The 22116-nt window shown below is 32.7% G+C and overlaps 1 protein-coding gene across 1 annotated transcript in view; it reads right to left on the bottom strand.

The window, feature by feature from the left end:
• The window catches only part of LOC106464822 (putative ATP-dependent RNA helicase DHX33), a 55974-nt gene extending 33864 nt beyond the window's left edge, over nt 1–22110 (bottom strand). Inside the window, exons 1-9 of the mRNA XM_013924981.2 lie at nt 21121–22110; nt 19885–19935; nt 19421–19492; nt 16906–16959; nt 14525–14580; nt 12647–12764; nt 9185–9283; nt 8185–8270; nt 1848–1933 (exon numbers count right to left, since the gene is read on the bottom strand). Coding sequence (XP_013780435.2) covers nt 1848–1933; nt 8185–8270; nt 9185–9283; nt 12647–12764; nt 14525–14580; nt 16906–16959; nt 19421–19492; nt 19885–19935; nt 21121–21996 — 1498 coding nt within the window. The 5' untranslated portion in view covers nt 21997–22110. The remainder of the gene's footprint in view (nt 1–1847; nt 1934–8184; nt 8271–9184; nt 9284–12646; nt 12765–14524; nt 14581–16905; nt 16960–19420; nt 19493–19884; nt 19936–21120) is intronic.
• Nucleotides 22111–22116: the final 6 nt, after the last annotated feature.

Below are 22116 nucleotides of genomic sequence, written 5' to 3'. Positions count from 1 at the left end.
CAACTGGGAGATGCAGTGAAAAATACACAGACTGATGACATTGAATTGGAGCAAAAATAGATGTCTCAGCTCTGAAAATGAAGCTTGTCTTGGTTGTTTCTGAAAGTAGAATCTGGGTGTGACATTCTGACAATTGACCAGTCATCTATGTAATGGTATGTGCACAGTGCTAGGAAATGGAGGTGATGAGAAAAAGCTTATACAATTTGGCAGAACCCATGTGAGCCAATGTCAGTCTGAAGATAAAAACCCTGAACTGTAGTACCTGACTCTTGTGCACAAAAAATGCTGATAGTGGTGGGATGCTACCACTATGGCAATGTGCAGATAGAAGCCAATTACAATGAACTTGAACATCCAAAATTCCAGTAAAAAAAAAAGCCAACTCAGATTAAGGAATGAGTAATCTGTGAACCTTGGAGAATTTAAACACTGATATAGATGAGAAAAATCGATGACTGGACAACAATCTCCAATCTTCTTAGGCCCAACAATTGATGGGAATACAAACCAAGAAGAATGACATGACTCTCTCACAAGCCTCAGGCCAACCAAACTCTTGATAGCCATAGACCTAAGTTTCAAAACCTGAAGATCTGGGGGAGACGGAAATCCTAGAGGTTGGTTAGGTAACGGTAGCAAAGATGTGAAGTGAATGATTAATCCTGACTCAAGGACCTGTAGTGCCCATGGATACGTGGTTAAGGTTACCAGACATTAAGAAATTCTCGGAGTTGAGCCGCCACAAACCCCAAAAGCATTCTCGATGAACCAACTGAAGGAAACAAATCAGAGGCAGCTTATCCCAAAGTAGACTCCTTTCTTTTTTTCTTTTAAAGAATGTCTTTATTACCACTGTTTGGAACAATTAGTCAGGTTAATTTGTTTTGTTAGAGCAAAGCAATGTTGGGGAATCTGCTGTGTCCACCATAGGAGACTGAACCCCAGATTCCAACATTTTAAGTCTGTAAACTTACCACTGTCCCATAGGGGAACTGAGAAACCAACAGACTAAAAGAAGGTGTAGGGAAAAAGCAAATTGTCAAATTCCAGATTGTCAAGGATCATCATCAATTGCAGCCTCAGAGCCCCCCAGAGGAACACCACCGAACCGATTATGTCGTCATCTCACTACAAATACGATCACCAACATTCTCAACTGAGAGTGCCCTCACCCCCCTGACTGTTGTGTGATGCTAGATATCAGAAGTGGGATAGGGGAGACCTGATTTGCCTCCGTGCAGAAATGTTTATTTTATTTTAACGAAAATCATATAAATCAACTAGGTAACACATAGAAAGTTCAAAGTATCTTCCAACAATTGTAGCACAGGGAAATCTGTCAGTGATGCTTTGTCGAGAAAAAGTGATAACATTATCCAAATGATGTGCTTATATAGAGTACCAGGATAGAGAGGGCATCGACATAAATGAAGTGTGTCAAAAGACAAATATCACCAAGGGCAATTAAATGGGCTATAAAAGACTGAAGTGAGCAAGAAAAAAAATCAGACCAATGTTTAGATGGGCAAAGAAAAAAGCCCTGGCAGTCGAGTAATAGCTGTAGTGTAAGAGAAGGTACGTATGTTTTGGAATGCTTTTTGTTTTTCATGGTGTATATTTTGGTAGTTACAATTATACAGGCACAGAAAGACTAATAATGCATATTAATGCCCAATAGCAAATATACAGCATGAGTTCACTAATGAAACTAAATGTGTTTCTAAATTAAGCTATTGATATTCTTTTATGCAATAGATTTGTAAAACATTTCACACTGCAAATATTAAAATGAAATGATAATCAAAGATGAAAAAATGTTTTATAAGTCTTCACTCTCATCTCACCAAATGGTAACTGTGAAGAAGTTTCTCGTACAGCTTTCACCATTGATTCAATTTCTTCTTGACCAGTACAAAATACAAGAATGTCACTATAAAACAAAATGCATTTTGATTATTCAAACATAACACTAAAAATAGTGATGTTTCTCTAAATTTTAGTTTTTGTCAAATGGTAATTATAAGACCATTAAAATCATCACAAATTCATCTAAACAGCTGCAAAGTTTACAAAATAAAGTTGGAGAAAAGGATTTAAGCTTGTTATTGGATAACTGATGCTTCAATGACCAAGATACATTACCTTTACATGTATACATGAACAAAAACTATAAATCATCAATATGGATGATTATAAAATGACAACAGCAGCTAAAAAATTAGAGTTGCTTTAGATATAGCTAGAAATCTCTCTAAAACTCACCTTTATATTTTCAACAATTATAAATCAAAAGTTTAAAACATTTATTTGATACAAGTTTTTAAATTTTGCTACAGCTTCAAAAAAAAGTTTAAAATTCATGATTCTTATAACATTTTAATCAAACTGGGTTTACTTTTAAGTTCCCTAAGTTGCAATAAAGATAGTAAAGCATTTTTTGGGCTATAGTTCTAATAATATTCATATATATATATATATATATATATACACACACACACACACAGACCACTTCTGCCAACTAATTCTTCAGTCTCCCTCATCACCATTGACAGGATCCTGAACAGCTCTTCCCTTTGCCAAATCACTGCCTTCTTTACAAAGTACAAGCCTAAAGTTTTGATTGACTCAACCAAGACCAGTCTTCTGCATAGGGGAGGAATCTTCAATACAACCCCTCACCCACAAAGACCTTGTCTACCTATCCTCACCATGGAATTGTACCCCACCAATCATATGTAAACCTCCCTACTCTATCATCAACCTTTTTACTGTTTTTCTTAGAAGCTTCAACCTCTCCATCAATCCTGAAGACATAAATTCTATGCTAGAGAAAACTACCAAGCACAATATTCACACTGTCCACTGAACCTAATCTAGAACTACGGGAGCACCAACACATTTTATGTAAATAGTCACACCTTCCAAATGAACTGCTGATCACATATTAATTAATGGCAGCTTCTATTTATTTTTTCACTTTAGAGCTGAATGACCAAACTGACACTCAGCTACCTCTACAAAACATCCTAGCAAGCCCAGCTCACTCCAATCAGTAAATCGCTGAACTCCAGCAACAAACTACCAACCTCTAGCAAAGCATTATCAGACCATGAAGACAAGTTCATGTAAACCACACTGAACAAGAAGAACATTTAAACACTGCAGATCACCAAACTTGATACATACACATCAACAGGAAACCTGCAGTCACTTACCCAGGAAACCTAAACTCAAATCACAAGAAGAGACAAAAGAATCCACACTAATAACCAATCCAAAGAATGAGAGCACCACATGACCTCGAAAGAAGAGTAACCACCCAACAAAGCACCTCTACTCACCATCTTCCTATTGACCCGGGACTACATTATTCCCAAAGAATTTTTTTCATGATAGAAATCCTTATTTTCCCTATGTTCCACATCCAGAGATGACAATGAATCCAAACTCAAGTACAACCAAGTCTTCCCCAGCCTATTTTTGATATTTCATCCCTCAAGTCTACTTAAAATTTAGGATGACTGCTGCTGTATTATCCACTTATGTTCACTAATCCCTGTTTTTTTCCTTTTCAGCTTTTCATGGGCACAGTCTGGGCATTCTTATTCAGCACTCTGGCCGTGAAAGTGGGTTTTCTTGGGGCATTCCCTTTCCCTCCACACAGCTAAATTATTCCAAGCATAAGTTATAGATCCCTGCCCTGAAAATGGCCATTTCCATCCAGATAGTCCAACTCTATTCCAGTTAACTTAACTAATTCAGTTACCTTTAAACAATTATTTATGCCTTCAGGTCATACCCAGGCCTTAAATTTTAATTATATAAAATTTCTTTTTAGCTTCAGTATTTCTCAATTAATTTTAAATGAATCAAAATTCTAAATCAAATTGCAGCTGGTTTCTTTCATCACAGCCTTAGTCACCTCTTAAAGACATCTTTCACTGACACCTTCAAGAAGAAACGTTCACAAGCTTTCCATGCAAATTTCTGCTTATTTGTAACAGCTAAAATCAAGTCTCTGCATGTAACTATCTCTCCAAGACCTTACCAAAATCCATAATCCTTCATTATTAGCATTACTCTTTTCCATATGTGGAACAAAGAGAAACAAAAGTTTCTGGCCCCTTCTAGTTATCTTTCAGGCCTCAAGTTCCTTCAGGCATGAAAGATTTTTAAGCCCTAATACCTACCACGATTGGATTCACACAAAGATTGTACCAAAAACAACTTAACCTAAAAATGTTAGTATATCCCCAAAAGGTGAATAATACATCCAGCATAATTATATAATTAAATGAAATTTTAAAAAGTTAATTCGACAAACAATCTTTAACCAAACAAGTATTGTGTTTGATATTTTAAAATGTTCTATGTTATAAAGAAAAAGTAGAATATACTGCACTACAAGTTATAATTTTCCTATACTGAAAATGTATAGATAGACATGTACTTGTATAGACATGTACAGATAGGTGGAAGATAGACAACCCAAAACATGTGTAAGGACTTATGTTTTTACTCTAGATCCAAAACTCGGTCGCAGAGTACCAACATCCACATGGGGGTAGGATAAGGGCTCACAATCGAAGGGGTGAACTGCATTTTGATATATCTCTCCTTCGTAATTGTGTATAATAAAGAGGAGGACAGTACATCATCTACACCCTACTCTGCACTGAATAGTTATAGCCATCTTTGTGTGGAACACATTCAGGAGGGTGCCTCCATGGTCAACCACCCCAGCAGCTTGGAACTAGAAAGTGGTAAGGTTTATTTTTTTTATAAATTTCATGCAAAGTTACACGAGAGCTATCTGCACTAGCGATCCCTAATTTAGCAGTGTAAGACTAGAGGGAAAGCAGCTAGTCATCACCACCCACCACCAACTCTTGGGCTACTCTTTTACCAATGAATAGTAGGATTGATCATCACATTATAACTCCCGCACAGTAGAAAGGGCGAGCATGTTTGGTACGACAGGGATTCGAACCCGCAGATTGTGGATCGAACGCTCTAATCACCTGGCCATGCTGGGCCAAGTGGTAAGGACTCCCATACTACACTAGAAGAAAGGAGGGTGTAAAGGTGGTGGAGAGATTGGAAGGACATCAACACCTGAGACAGTGCAATGGGTTACCAAGAAACCTTATTTTGAAAAGCAGACCATACCGACCTATTCACTACAGGCATGGCAAGGATGGACAGCTATCCCCTTCTGCTTTACCCATGCAGTCCATGGGTGGTACGATCCAGGACAGGCATGTTTATGAAGCAAAATATTGTGAGGTTATTCACCTACAAGCAGTTTTGTGAAATATAGGCATGACCAAATAGGGACCAGTGATGTCATTGAAGACCACATCCCCAAAGGCGATAGAACCTCGTGAGCAACAAGTGATGAAACTGAGAATAGAACGAAATCGGACAGGAGAAGGCTGGGCACAACTGATATGAGTGTCGAAAAAGCCCCCCAGATTTCGAGTAGGTTTGATGAAGGATTTCTCCAATTTGATTAACCTGCCCACTTGAGCAGCCATGAAAGGGAGCTGCCAAGTATGGCTGGATGATTCAGATTCAGAATAAGCCAGTCATCCACATAATAGAGAAACTCAACCCCAGTGCCTGAAGATTTTGAGCAAATGCTTGGACTACCCTACAGAAATCATAAGGGGTCATAGCAAACCTGATTGGTAGAGCACAAGTTTTATAAACCACACAGAGATGGACAAATCAAAGATAAGGATATGACCGAGATGATATAGGTATATGGATATAAACCTTGGCGAGATCCAGGAGAAAACGCCTACCTCCAGGTAAGAAAAGACTCCATGATAAGCTGGGGCAGGTGAATGAAACTGTTGAGGTGAGGTAAACCTATCACTGACCTCCAGTCCCCATTTTTCATGGGAACAACAAAAGTCGGGAATAAAAACCTGTTGAAGAATGTAGACCACCGAGATAGCAATTCCCAAACCGCTTCCAACAGACGCTGACTGGTCATGGGATTCCGAGAAGGAGGGAAGGAAACAGGGAAAGTATACATGGAAGGTGGAGAAAGGAAGGGGATCATGAATCCTTCTGACAAAACCTCAAGAACTCATTGATCTCGGATGAAGGAACCCCCAGCAATAAAAAAATCGGACCAGAACCCATTGGGTAGCCACCAGTACTGTTGGTGATTTGAGGTGCATCATTGAAAAAACAAAAATGACAAGAATAGTCACCCCGAGAAGAGGGGACAAGTAAGGATTGGGAAGAGGAAGGATGGGAAATGGTAATAGGAGGTATATGGGGATCTGATTGAGACAAACGTGCAACAATATTGGTAACAGTAGATTGTTGTTGGACTGAAGCCACCTGTGACTCTATTGTTTCTGGGATCATGTCAAAAAGGTATCTCTGCATAAATGGGACCATACATAAATCCTGATACTAAGTCGATAGTAAACGGACCCAAGCCAAATCCGCATCATGACCTAAAAGGTCCCAACAACAGAGAAACCATGTATGTAAAACTAGAGTCAAAAACAACAAACAAGCTAGTGTGGAGGATAGAGGGGAAAGGCTATCCCCAGAAAACCCCTCAGGATTTCTGTGGAGAGCCTCAGAGAGGAGGTGTAGAGGAGAAGGATACCATAAAAGAGTTGTAAGGGTAAGACACAGGTGAGAATTCATGGCATGGGTCAGACTAGCAGGTGATTCGGGAGCCGCCTCCCCAAACAGGCAATACGAAACCTAACAAATGTGGGTCAACAAAGGGACTGTCAGCACAACAGTCTGAAAGCATGAACTGATCTGTAGCCTGCAGGGGCAAGGCATGCTAAGCCCATCACTTAATTGCAAAGTAAATTGATTAGCATGAGCCTGAATATCAGGGGAGGGAGGAAAACAAAAAGGATAGGAAGATTGGTCATGTAGCGAGGAATGACATGGCTCACAAGTAATAGAAGAAAGGGATAAAATGTCACATACCTGATAAAAAAAATCCAAAAAAGACTAAGTTAGGCCTAACTGATCGTTCAGGGTGGGAATGGGAAAGTACGGTAAAATCAGGAGGCAGAAATAGATGATGCGAGTCCCCGACAGTCTGAACAGGCTCTGCCAATTTAGAAGGAACCTGGGCGAGATCTGAGGACAAAGGTTGACCCATGTAACATTCAATCTCCCAGCGGATAAATGCAGAAAAATCCACCATCGGGTTGCCCTCACCCGAGGCCTGAGAAATAACACAAGTCACTGGTGTGATCCCTAAAGTGGAATTCACTTTGGAATTCATTGTGATTAAAAGTTCACCAAATTCTAGCAGTCAAAAAGAATAATGCAACAGGAACTAACTGATAAACTTCGTTAAATTTAAGAAACAGTCATAATGAAAACTAAATAAATTAAAGAAAACCACTTCATCGGGAAAATAAAGCAGAACATGAATCTTTAAACAAACAAGAAGCACATCCGAACACATGTGTTGCCAAACTATAAGTGATAGTTCAGTAGAGGAGTATGGAGGGAGTCACATAAATCATGTGAGCATGTCATGCTTCTATTGGTGAAGAAGTGATGCATGATGATTTGCATGAGACACACATTGGAATCATTCAATTCCAATAGGGAAAGCAGAAGGCTTGTGGCATGCATAAAGAAAAAGTTTGCATATAGAGGGCAGCAGTGAGCAAAAATAGCTAATTTTCTGAATAGAGGTAAGTACCATATCAGAATCAATAATTCTATGTTTTTGCCTATTACAACATTCTATATAAAGAGATGGCTAAATAAATTTATTATATAAAAATATACATAGATAACCCAGAAGATGAGATTAATTGCAGTAATTATAGCATTTTTGTTTAAATTTTTTGTGCGACTTGTGTCTTGTTAGAGATCCTGTACAAAAAAAAAAAAAAAATACCCATAAGCAATTTAGTACATATGGAGTTGAGAAAAATGGGAGTAAAAAGGGTGAAAGGTCCACTAGTAACTTTAGGGTTAATTTTACAAAACTTTGTTTTTCTTTTTACAATTATTAATCTGCACTATTGGAAATACCATATTATCTCATACGTGAACTCATTTTCTTAGACATTTTTATTTGCAATTAACATCCAGTTGATTAATTACAGACAGTTTGTCACTCATAAATAATAAATCATTATTGTGAGAGGAAGAGAACATGACTGAACTCACCCTTCAGGTTCGTACTGATGAATCTGAAACACAGTGACCAGAGCAGTGAAAACATAGTCTTCTTGCTCCTTCATTGTGTACATCATCTAAGTTCATAAGCAAAAAATAGTTGTTAATGCACTACATACTGTAAGAATGCACTAGAAATGAAGGATGTATATTCCTTTACGAACTGTAAATTTAATTTTTGCAATTTATATAGTTAAAAAACAAAACATGTTGAAAGAGTTTTATGCAATCATACATAAATGTAAAATTTCAATATTTTTTTAAATATTGGTTGTTAGAAAAGAACCCTATAAGGGTTAGGTTAGAGTTTCTTATAATAACTTTTCTGTGTTACATTTTTTTGTATACAACTTTATGAGTGCTTTAACTAACATTTTAAAAATTGCTTATCTCTATTAATAGTCTTGATTCACATGAGTTACAAAAGAACTAACAGCCATAAGTATTGTTTGCCTACAGCAAGAAATCAACCAGCATATTCTTGTTGAAGCATTAATGAAAGTTAAACAATAACTAAATCTACAAGTACAATGAAATACAAGTACAAATATGACTGTAAATCATCAGTATTTTTATTTTATTTTCATTATCTGATTAACCAAGCTTTGAATGCCTTTCTTTCAACCATTGGGCTAAATTCAAGAACCTACTGGAATAAATATAATGTGAAGGATAAAAACCCAATTTAACTTTTAATTATAATTCATTTAATTAAACCATATATTAAGTATTAAATGAACAGTGAATTGCATAGAACATTTTCCCTAGGAATTTTTATCTACACATTTCTCTAAAATAAACATAAAATAACAAAAGTATTAAAATGAGATAGACAAATAAATTATATAGTAAATCTGGTGACAACTAAATAACACTAAAAGTTATATTTTATGGTACCAGAAAACTTTAAATACATTCTGTAAAAAACTTTAAAACATCTCAAGATTCTAATTAAAAAAAGAATTACTTTTTTGTCTCATAAATAAAATACCTGAACAGAGTATTGTCTCCCTTCTAAATAATATACAGGAGCATTGTTGAAATACTGAGAAAAGTGGTCCACATCCATTGTTGCTGACATCACAATAATCTAAAAAAATGTGGAAAAAATTATTAAGTTAATAATATACACATTTTAATCCTTGAGATAAAAACATTTTAATGAAATACAAAAAGCATCTAGTAAAACACAAACTCAGAAAACTAATGTTTCTCTTCAAAGCTTTTCTAAGCTCAGAAATCAAATGTCACTGTTTTTAATGGATTTATCATGAAATAAAAATTATACAAACATTAATCTTTTCTATTGTACTTGAAAATAATTTGCATACTTTTTTCAATAATAACAGAATCGTATTTCTAATAAGCTATACCTTAAACTATGATACATTCCTAATATTTCATATTCTGCTGAACTAATAATTTCCATGGTTCTGAAAGTATTTGTGTATTAAAAACAAAAATAATGCAAGTTGGGCTAATTAACATATTCAATAAAACATTATCTGATATAATATTTATAATCTTATAATAAACTGTAAAAAATTAGCTTAATAGAACAACGTTAAACATAATAATCTGTACACAATAGGCTATATACAGCCATGTTAAATGATGTTAGCTAACTTTACTTATGTTTAGTGTTTTAATAAATGTGTAAAATTAGTTTAGATGTACCTTTTTACATGTATCTGTAATGTGGCTTTTTGTGCTAGCCTAAAGGGTAGTGTAGGGAACTCAGGTCTTTAAGATTAGGATAATAGTTAAGCTATTATAAAGTAATACACTCAGTACTAAAAATATTAGGAAATACTACCTGGAGAACAGACCAGTCCTCACTTCATATTTATATGAAATAGGTATTTACATATTTGAGAAACAAAACCACCAGCAGTCTATAAATACAGATGCTACAGTAGGAAAGAAAAAAGATTTATGAAGCTCTGAATGAGGTTTTAATGTTGGGACTTGACTGATGGGTGTAGTCCAACTATGAGGATGATCAAGCTTACAAGTAATTCAAAGTAAATTGTGTCCTATGATTATCAGATCAGAAAACTCCACAGAGAGAGAGCTATTAAACACAGATGTAAGGCATATATTGAGGACTATTCAGGCTAACAGACATTCAATTGTGTATGAAATGATGGGTAACTTCAATAATGGTACAGGAACATCCATTTCAACCACAACAATTTGTAGGAAATTGCAGGCAACTAGCTTTGGTAAGTTGGTACCCTTAAAAAACCACCTTTCTCTACCAACAATCAAAAGAGATGTTTCCAGTGGTGCCTAGATTGTCAGGATTGAGTCACTGTCCAATAGAAATGTACAAAGTGGTTAGATGAATCACTCTTCACATTGTTTTGTAACGATAGTAGGGTAAGAGTGCGAAGACAACCCAATAAAGTCATGGACCCATCTTGCATAGTCTTCATTGCACAAGATTCTGTGGGCAGTATAACATTATGAGTCTCATTTACACGGCAATCATAGATTGGCTAGATGCACCCTGTAATACTCTACTTTTATATATATGTAGATCGTTAAAAGCTAAAAGCATCTATGAACAGTTCACTGAGCATTAGGACTTCCAAAATGTACTCTGGCCCAAACAGTCCCCTTATCTCACTCCCACCAAGAATCTATAAGATATTATAGAGAGAGCTATCAGGAAACATATACCATCAACTCTACCTGGATTAAATACCATACTGATTAACAAAGATTGAAGCAGATGCCTTTCAGACATTAGTGGATTCATCTCGATGATGTAATTAGCATGTTATTAAGTTTGAGTTTTCAATATTTTGTCCAGTAAGTGTAGGTTCTTATAAAAACCAGCTTGTTCTAGAAGGCAAGATTTCTGAACAATGTTGATGAATGAAGCATACCATCTAGATCACACAAGGATGTGGTATATGAATTTATTTAGATTAAGGTGTTACTCTTGTCAATAAGTAGGGATTTACACTGAAGATGTAGACATGTCATGAAAACAGAGATTACCACTAAATAAAGAACTGTCATAAAAGTGGGTTAAATAGGTTCAAACCTCCAAAAAAGAGGTGATGTCTTTTGGCTGAAAGTAATAAAAAAGCTAAGGAAAAAATTCACAAGCTAAAAGAAGGCATCTAGAAAATAAGAACACAGAAGAAATTGGGTATGTTTTGAAAGCTGAATCAATGACAAAGTTAATAGTGTAACGGAAAATAAGAAGCTCAGTGTGAATGTTGTTAGAGAAATTGTGGAACATATTTGGAGAAGACAAAATTGACTTGCATTTCTTATTATTGTTCTGTAATAAGCTGTTAAGAGTACCATGCATTTCTATGTAATGTGAAATCAATAAGAATACAAATGACACATAACCAAAGTTAGTAAGCAGCATCTATAATAACTGGAGGCAGAGTAACTACAAATGATTTGGTGTTTACAAATAGCAGTAAAAAAAATAAAGATCATTACATAATTACATAACAAGGAAGACAAAGACTGCAGTAGATTCAGTGCAGTTGTATTACCCACGTAATAATCATGCTAAGAATTAATAGCTTTGAAAAAAATTAGTTGAATACAACTAGACAATCTTTAAAAAAAATAAAAAACTGGCTAGATACTCATATTACTCAACACTTGTCACTTACTGACAGCTACATACTCAATTACAATATTTTCTGTTACATATGATATGTGTTCGCTCTTGATTTTCCAAAGCTGATATACACAGATATATATGTATATCATCCAAATAAATGTTTCATTATGAGTAACAACAAAAACCTGTGTAGACTTTAATGAAAAGGAGACAATTATTTAAAGTTCAGGATACAACTGTGGTAACCCACAGGGTAATGTAAGTGAATTATTCACTGATACTATCATGATGAGAGTAGAGAAAAATAATGCATCTTGTCAATTGGATTCTAAAGTAATTGAGTCATCCTGTGTGGAATTTTGACAAGAAAACAGAATTATTTTTAGATAAAACTGTGATATCCTATAGTGTAAAAATTTTTTATACATACATTTGACTTGTTTTGAATATATATTATTTTAAAACAGGTGTATTGTGTGTTCTCCGTTTATTATTAAAATTTATCACCAAAAAATTGCAGACACCTAATGTAGAAGAATCCCAGCCCATACATATACTAAAAACCCTGACACTAGGTACATGGATTATGTTTTAAAAGCTCTTCAATGTTTCATTCTATTTCAATTTTATACCTATACAATGAATTTTTAGCTATAAATACTCCTACGACATAGAAACAGCCTTCATTTTTAGACTGTACCTATATAGAATGTGTACAAATTATCATATAATAAATAGGCTCTTGTTTACCTGATTTATCATGCTATTCAATATTTTTATTGCACTATTAATTACAGTACCATCCAATATCAATTCTTCATGAAATTTAATTATATGACTCCATAAACAACATACCTTAAGAGGGTGCAACTTTTTTCTTTTTCTCTGAATTTGAGCTGACTTAATTATTCCAAACAGAACATCAGTGTGTAAAGTTCGTTCATGAGCTTCATCTAGAATTATCACATTATACCTAAAAAAAAAAGATGGTTCTTAAATTACATTGCAAAACAACTATACTATTCTCCATTTTTAGCAAGTTCCTGTTCTTTGTGTTAAATACATAAAAACTGGCTTTACTATGTGTTAAGTTATGTTCATCCACAAAACTAAAGTTCAACTAGCATAATACAAAATACAAAACACAAACATAATATTTAAAAGTATACAAAATAAAATGAAGTTTCAAAAGCAAACATTTAATTTAAATTTCTACCATTATCATTTCTTCCTTCCTTACATAATCTTACTACCTACATTTAACACATAAATCCCACTGCTTCAAGAAGCATAAATTGTAAAACTATCATTATCATACTCGCTTCCAAACCACTGAGAGTACAAACTCTAATACTAAACAAAATAATTTGGGACAGCAAAGCTATAAATGTCAAAGAGAAAGGAAAGCTAACAAATAGATTAAAATATGAAATAACTTTTGGCTAATACTAAGAAAAACAGACTAAATTCTTACAACTGGACTTAAACTTTAAGAGCATTGAAAACTTGTTTTTTTTTGTAACAGGATACTTTCCTTGTCATTGCAACAAGATCATTAGTACAAGATGAACAATATGGTAATTTAACTTTATTTTTCAGTTCCATAGGGCAAAGTTGAACAAGAGACTTCCCCCCATGCCAGGCAAATTGTCTAATGACTAAACTAAATGTTTATTCCACTAGCACTTACTAGTTACAACTCAAGTTACCATATTCTTTCCCTCTAACAAACAAGGCCTATCCTCAGGCCACATCATTTGATGTAAATAGTGATATCTTGAACTAAACAGCCTATTACTCGAGACGAATACACAGAAATGATGTAAAAACAACCTACATTTACCACATTATATTTTATTAAAATTATAGCTGGAAGTTAAATATTTAAAAACTATTTACTAAGTTGCACTAAATTAAACCAAGACAAATATCTTTCAGTAAATAATGACTCTATCAATAATATGTAAAGATTTTAGTTCTTTATGCTCAAAATCAAGTAAAATGATCTTATAATCAGATATGTGATTATCTCGAAGTGGAATCCTCTCAAATATGGCTGGGGGTAACAGGATAATAATTCTCTGGCCAAAACTGATTTTAAGCACTCTTTTTTTTTTACATTCTAAGATCCATTTCCACATATGTTCAGAAAGAACTATACATTCTTTATATCTTCCTCAAACTTTTCCAATCACCTTTTACTCCCTTCAAAATTTTTTCAACTGATTTGTCAATGACTGTAAGCAATAATTCTCAGCATTCAACAACAATAATCATTTCAGTCACTCTTTCCAGAAATTGTGTTATTCTTAGGAGATGCATGATTGTCTGTATTAGATGACACTGTACATATCAATGTAACTGACGTGCTTTGTCATTGTGTTGTCTTGTTGTATTTTGTGTATGCAGTTTTTGTCATTTTTGAATAGGAAAACTTGGTATTTGAAATTTTTAAGGGGGATATTATTTATGTCCATAGAATGTTTAATCCACAATTTTATGTTCCTGATCTTTTTTTAAGATGTGCACATTTTTACAATGCCAAAATACAGAAATCCACAGTTTGTAAAAATAAAAAAACGTTTATACTTCAATAACTATAATCAGTTTATATTGCTTACAAATAATGTTAAGTAGGTATTTTTCCAAGGCAGAATATTCTTCTTATTCTAAGTATGTAGATGCTTTCTTTTCAACGTTTTGAAAATGGAAAACACAAGAAGTGAAATTTACCTTTTCAACAGAGGATCAGATATAGACTCCCTCAACAACATTCCATCAGTTTGGTACTGGAAAAAGAAAATCCCATTACCTTTAAAAAATGTTTACCCAAGTCCAAAAATATACATGAACTGTGATATACATATAAGTTCAATCTGACAAAAACTCGTTTTTCTAGCCTACCAATTTCATTTCAAAACCTAGAAACACTTTTTCTTCTTCTTCTTATTATTATTATTATGGTACACATTTTTCAGTCAAATGTTTATAAATGAATCAAAATATTTATAAATTGTAATTGAAAAATATTAATTTAAATTGGTTATCAAACTTCTGCATATCATGGTATAAGAGTAGGAAAACCTCTATATTAAAGTTGGATAGTCAAGTGAGAATATTTTACTGAAAAAAAAACTGAATTTCTTCAACAGTTTTATTGCTAAGCACAAAGCTACACAATGGGTTATCTGTGCTGTACCCACCATGAGTATTAAAACCCAGTTTTTAGAATTATAAACCTTCAGACTTACCACTGAGCCACTGGGAAGGGGGGTGAGCTGCTTTCCATTTACCAATGTGAGTTATCCTTATTAGTATACGTTTTATGTATGTTTTAGGCAAACAAGTTTTTTTGGGAAAAGATTTTATCTATTGTAGAGTGCTTTAATTGGATTTCTTAAGAATATCAATTTAATATATGGTCAATGAACCTAAAATATACAAAATATTAGCTCTTTTCATATTACCCATGTTTTATGATATTGTAATTTCTAACTGCCTAAGAATTTTACATACATAATGGGAATACAGTGTAGTAAAAAGATTTTGACCATAATGATTCAACACCACAAGGGATTTTGAGAGACCTTAACTGACTATGAGGTCACCTGTCTTTGATAGGTGAAAACTGGCTGAAGCCAAATGGATATGAAAAGTTAGTTGTCTGTGGGGACAAGAAACTTTTTTAAAAAGCACTATAAAGAGAATGATCATAGTTTCAAAATGATGGCAACAAACTGTCAAGTTTGACATTTATAGGTTTTCAAGAGCCTAGCTGCTATTCAGAGAGCATGTGCAATGACATACCAAGAACCATGTTCATTAGTTAGTGTTAGAAGAAGATTCTCATTTTATGATTGTGTGTCTGCACCCTGTTTTTTTTCTTTTGAACCCATCATGGATCAGTGGTTAAAAATGTTATATTTATTATTAGTTGTAGCATGAATTCTGAAGTTCTTTTCACTTTGTTATAACAAGGTCATTTTGAAATGAGAAAAATATTGTTTTGAAATAAATATTATGGTAAGTGATACTGGTTTTCCATTTATCCTAGTGTTATGAAATTTCCTTTTAAAATAAATTTATTTAAATAAAAAAGTGAGTCAATTTAAAGAAAAATATTAAGTAAAATGTAAATAATAGTAAAGGTGGTACGCAGATATGGCAAACATCGTGAATGTGATATGCGAATGACTGAAGTTTGGGAAGCACTGGACTAGGTTACCAATACAGAAGCCATATTGACTGATAAATCTAATGCAATTTCTAATTTATTTTTGGTAAAAGATGTATGTACACATATACAGAATGAAAAGTTTATTAATTTATATTTTAGGTGAATGAAAGATTGTTATCGTGTTTGTAGTGGTATCTAATATCAAACATACGTATCATAATGTTTGTCTAATGTGGTACAAGAGCTAAAGATTGTTGTTGTGTTTGTAGTTGTATCTAATATCAAACATATTTATCATAATGTTTGTCTAATGTGGTACAAGAGCTAAAGATCGTTGTTGTGTTTGTAGTTGTATCTAATATCAAACATACGTATCATAATGTTTGTCTAATGTGGTAAAAGAGCTAAAAATTGTTGTCGTGTTTGTAGCTCTATCTGATATGAAACATACAAAGCATAATGTTTGTCTACTGCAATGAGGGCTGGTGATTGTTATTGTGTTTCTAGCTGTATGTGATATCAAATATATAATCATGTTTTTTTTTAATGTCGTGTAACTGAAGATTGTAACTGTGTTTATAGCTATATCTAATATGAAACATATAAAGCACAATGTTTGTCTAATCTGGTACAGGAAGTAACTATAACTTGCAAATAACCAAACAAATATTAACTTTTTATGTGGATATGGACAAAATTTTTGTTTTTAGAGAAGAAACATATGCACTGTTAAAGATCGTCTGGGTCAGAATAAACAATACCATTTTAAATATAACATAAAGTAGATAAACAATGCTAAATATTCAGATAAACACCTAACAGTTCTGCCAGAATGAACTTTAATAATCACTCTAAATATCCATTCTTTAAATTTACAATAAAAACTTAAGTGTACATGCAAACTCATTTAAAAGTTATACACATGGTTAATTCTTACCTTGATCTTTGTTTTTTCTGAAGTCATGTCATCAAATCGAACTGAATAACCAACCTGCAGAACATCATGCCATAAATAATACACAAAATACTTCTGATTTCACTTTTACTTGACTAAAGAGAAAGAATATACTGTGTGTTTGATCTTTAAAAAACAGCACTTCAGCTTGATATTACACTTGGCATTTTCAACACAGTGTTATCAATATGCACACAAGAATGCAACAACTGTTGGAAATATAAATATGCCATACCAAATCTCAGCTAAAAATAGTTTTCTCAGATGTAATATAAAAGCTGATAATTACAAACCACAAAGCATGACAACATGCAAAGTATGCAAGAATGAAAGTTCTGTGGAGCATATACATTTCATTCAAGTAATTTAAACTGAAAATACTGCTTTTATGAACCATGACAGTATAAATGTACTTGGTAATTATATTCCGTATTGGATGAAACATAGATATCAAATACAAAAAAACTCAACAATCAAAACTGATTTGAAAATACTGTTTTTGTAAATGATTTTATATATATATAAATGATAATCATATTTCCTATCATACAGTAAAACCATTTGCAAAAAAACTGCAACAGTTGAAAATCTCGAGTATAATACACAAGTAAAATATACCAATAAAATTTTAACTGAACATTCTTTATCATTTAATCTTAGGAAAAATCAGCAAGATGAAAAAATTCAACATGACAGCTTAGTCTTGACTTTAACTCTACTCCATTTTGACATATTTTAGAAACATGCAGATAAGTATCATTGTGCAGTTAAAAATTGGTCAATACATGTCCATAACTACACTTTTTTTAGTGAAGTCCTGTGAAAGAACAACTGACCTAAACTGAAACCTCAGACCACCTAATTTCTAGTGTGTTTTGTTTTTCACTAAAAGTACAAAATAAACAGTAAGCTCTAATACTAGTGGATATCAGAAACAAATTTGGAAACTATGGGTTATGTACTCAACTAGGTAAATAAGGGGGAGATAAAAATTTCATCATGCCTTTGTAATATGTACAAAACAAATTTAATTTGCAAATATTTCAAACATATAAGAATTTCAGCTATTTACAATAATAATTTATGAAGGAGAATTGAAACAGAATGATGCATTAAAAAATGTCAGTCAATACAAGAATAACATTTTTAATAAAAGTTACTAGATAATTCTTGCAGGATACCATCAAATGGAGGTGAAGGTTAAATACTGGTCTGCTAATTACACACAAGTTTATACCTTCAAATAAATGTTACATGTTTACTCTTAGCTGAGGAAAGGTAATACTTGAGAATGTTTTCCACTAGTTACCATTGTGATAATCCCATTTTGGCATCCTCCATATGCAGGATCAAATTTAATGCCTTTCCCACACAAAGCTAGTGCTCTACTAGCTAACCAAAAATCGATGTTTAACTGTGTTTTTTTAATATTCATTTTTAAATTAAGAAATTGAATAATGTATAGTTCTAAAATTGGAATTATAATCTACAGTTTGATACCAAACTTATTGACATAAATGCATGAAATAGTAGTTCAATAAAATTTTGAATGCGAGTCAACGAACAAGATGACATGACCTTTGACCTGTGTGGAAAGAGCTAATGTCTAACCTAGATATCAATTTTAATTTTCATATTAACTAATGTTCAACTTATCTTTTCAATTTTTTTAACATTTTGTACAGTAATTTTTTGAATATATGTTACATATATGAAATGTTATATAGTTGATTAAAGATATTATATTTCAATACCTAAAAAATACCTTTGTATTTCTCATTGCCCATTAATTTTCTTAACTCATAATATTCTTGAATGGCAGAAAAAATATGTCATTTTTAAAACTTTCACAAAAACACCTGAGTAAATACTAAAAAATATGTATCTATTAAAGATTTGTTCAAATACCTCTTCTATATTATCAGAAAGGACTGACCTTTGTTTAGACCCTTGTTACCAGTTGTAGGAGAAACATTAATGCACATAAGATATGCAAGACTGCATTATATAACAGTGTCAGAAACTATCACTATACATATATAGTCCATATTTTTCTTTAGTTAATCAAATATTTTCATAGATTGAAATACGCTAAAACAAAACAAGTAATTCCAATTTTACCATATTCTAACATATAATGCAAACTTTAAATGTTAAAATTACAGGACTTTAAATATAGTTTATCATTACTCTATTTTCACAGGCCTCTACATCATCTTTGTTCAAGAAAAGAAATCCACAAATAAATAAACCAGTTAGTCTGCTGAACAATAATGAATAATTAATCGTGACAGTACATGTTATACAAGCACCTAAAGTATTTTAGATTAACATGGGTGAGAAAAGGATTATACATCAAAACCAAATGCAAGTTAAAAAAAATATTAAATATAAAAAACTTATTTCTGTTATCATTATCCTTATCTTGTGTTTGCTGTGGTTTCAACATCTTGAGAAACATTTTCATATTCTATATTTAATATATGTAAGAACTTACCAAATCACCAAGATCTATTCCCATTTCTAGAGACACACGCTCTGCTATTGTTATAGCAGCTACCCTACGAGGCTATATTGTAGGAAAAAAAATGGTAAACAGAAAGTTACTTGAACAAGCATTCCGCCAATTGAAACTCACAACATTATATAAAGTTATGCACATAAATGTATCTGATTTTATGCATACTCTATACAACAATTAACAATTCTAAGATTGAATTATGCCCAAAGTTTACCAACATGCAAAATAACTGTACATAAGAACTTATTAATAATTTCAGAAATATGAAATAAGTAGACACACCATTTAACAACTGAAAAAAAATTGTTCTACAATTTTAGTCTCAATTTTCATACAAATATGTTTAGACATATCACAAGTAACAAAATTATATAATACTAATACCACAATGAATTTCTCCAAACTACACAATTAGATTATTTGTATGTGATATGCCTTACCTGTGTGATACCAATCACTCCATTACTGTGAACACCTGCTGAGTATAAAAACTGAAAAACAAAAACATAATATATGCACACAACTATTAAATGCAAACCAAAAGGAGCCTACACATCACCGCTCAAGATGTAATGTATGCAGCTATATATTTATGTAAACACTATAAAGAAACTAACTAAATTGAGCAATTTCTTATTTAGCAAAAAAAAAAAAAGTTTAATTTTCCTTAAGCACACTCTTGAAGAAAACCTAGTGATCTTGCTAACAATTCCGTAAATGATATTTGAACTCTAAGTTACTGCTTTGGATCAAACAGTGCAACCTTCAAGCAGTATCTAATAGCAGACTAAATATGTGGTTACACATGCAAATTCTTCTCAACAGAACATTATATAATACACATATAAAGAACTGGTATATGCACTGTGTTTAAAAATATTTTGTGTTTCAACAAATGTACAATACACTAAGATTACAAACTGTCATTTGGCATCTCAAGATTACCCCAAAAACAAAGACACACACACAAATGTAACTTAAATGTAGCTCTTCACAACCTATAAAACAAACTTTTAAAAGAATTAAAGCTAATCATTCCCACCACATCATCAGTTATATCATTCCAAAGTTTATATACCTATGTATCATTTACCTGTATCTTTCTATTAAATAATGCCAGACACACAGTCAATAGAAACAGAAAAATTTAAGTAAATAAAATGTAAGAGCCCATGACGACTGTCAAAAATCATAAAACTGTTCAAGTTTTACAGAATAATCTTCATATATGAGCCCCTATAAAACTACAGGTGTATGGCATTAAAATTCTATGTGTACAATGAACCAAATCTAAAAGACTGAACTATTTGGCATAACAAAAAAGTTAATCATATTAAATGCAATACACATTATTTCTTTTGTTGAATACACAAATCAGCATTTACATGTATCATGTTTTTGGTTAATTTTGTAGGGCTAATTCGTAGGTATTCTGATTAAAATGTTTATATTTGAAACCAAGCATACATTTACCATTAACAAGGTCTGAAACCAAGCTGTTAAAAAATATCCTTACATATAAAAGGCTTTATGTTTGCAACATACATTCAAATGGCAAAAATACAATCAAAAGCATGTGTACATTTGTTTGTCTATATCTGTATTTCAATCTGAATATGCTATTGCTCTGATCATTAATATTCATTTACTAGCACAACATATGAGATCAACCTTACCTGAGGTACCTGTGTAGTCTTTCCACAAGCTGTTTCACCAATGAGAATGATGGAATGATTTTTCCAGGCTTCTCTTACAAGTTCTTGTTGAACAGGAAAAATAGGAAGAGACCTGCGTTGTGACAAAAGCTCCATTTTTTCCACTTTACTTTTGCTGTCTGAGGAGCTCATTTTCTGCAAATGTGAAGGCCGCTTTATATAACCTGTGTTATTAAAAGTTCTGTTCTTTTCAGGCTTTTTGTCAGCAACACATTCTGTTTTCTTTGAAATGTTACTCGTACACCCATTTTGAAAAGACCTTTGCTCTATTTTGGCTGCAATTTTATTGCTACTCTCAATTTTTTTAAGGGATGCATGCACATTCTCTGACTTGTCTTCCGCATTAACAGTATCCACAACTGAACTATCAAGCAATATATATTTTTTGTGCTTCCTTGCATTCTTGTTTAGTTTCTTCTGTTTCATTTCTATATTCCTGTTTCTTGAGGTGCTTTTTTTCTGATGTTTATCACTTTTATAAATCCCTTTTTTAAATAAGATGCCTTTACCTTTAATAGAGTTCTTTTTTTTCTTCCCCTGGAAAAAACCACATTGTGGAAAAACTGAAGTGTTTTTGCTTTTTGCTAACTTCAATTTTTTTTCAGGTTGAGAACCATAGCCATGATCATCTTTCAATGATCTTTTCTTAAATTTATCCCAAGCTTTAGATGGAATTATAGACAAATGTTTTCCAAAATCAGCTGGTATCAAAAGCTGTTTCTCGGTCACAGAGTCATTAAGTAAAGATACACGTGAATTGCCAATTTTGTTTTTCTTCTTCTGCAATGCTTTACTTTTTTTATTGAAAATTTTGACATGGTTTCCATTAAACTTCATGTTTGTATAGTGTTATCATATACTGAATAATCTTGTAGTCCAGAAAGAGTAGTTTATTATATACAATATCATTATTAATAAGTCATGATAAAAGCTTTCAATACAAGGCTAAGAATAATA

This window comes from Limulus polyphemus, unplaced genomic scaffold (genome assembly GCF_000517525.1).
Source record: "Limulus polyphemus unplaced genomic scaffold, Limulus_polyphemus-2.1.2 Scaffold63, whole genome shotgun sequence".
Lineage (NCBI taxonomy): Eukaryota > Metazoa > Arthropoda > Merostomata > Xiphosura > Limulidae > Limulus > Limulus polyphemus.
This window is presented reverse-complemented; position numbering and strand designations above follow the sequence as displayed.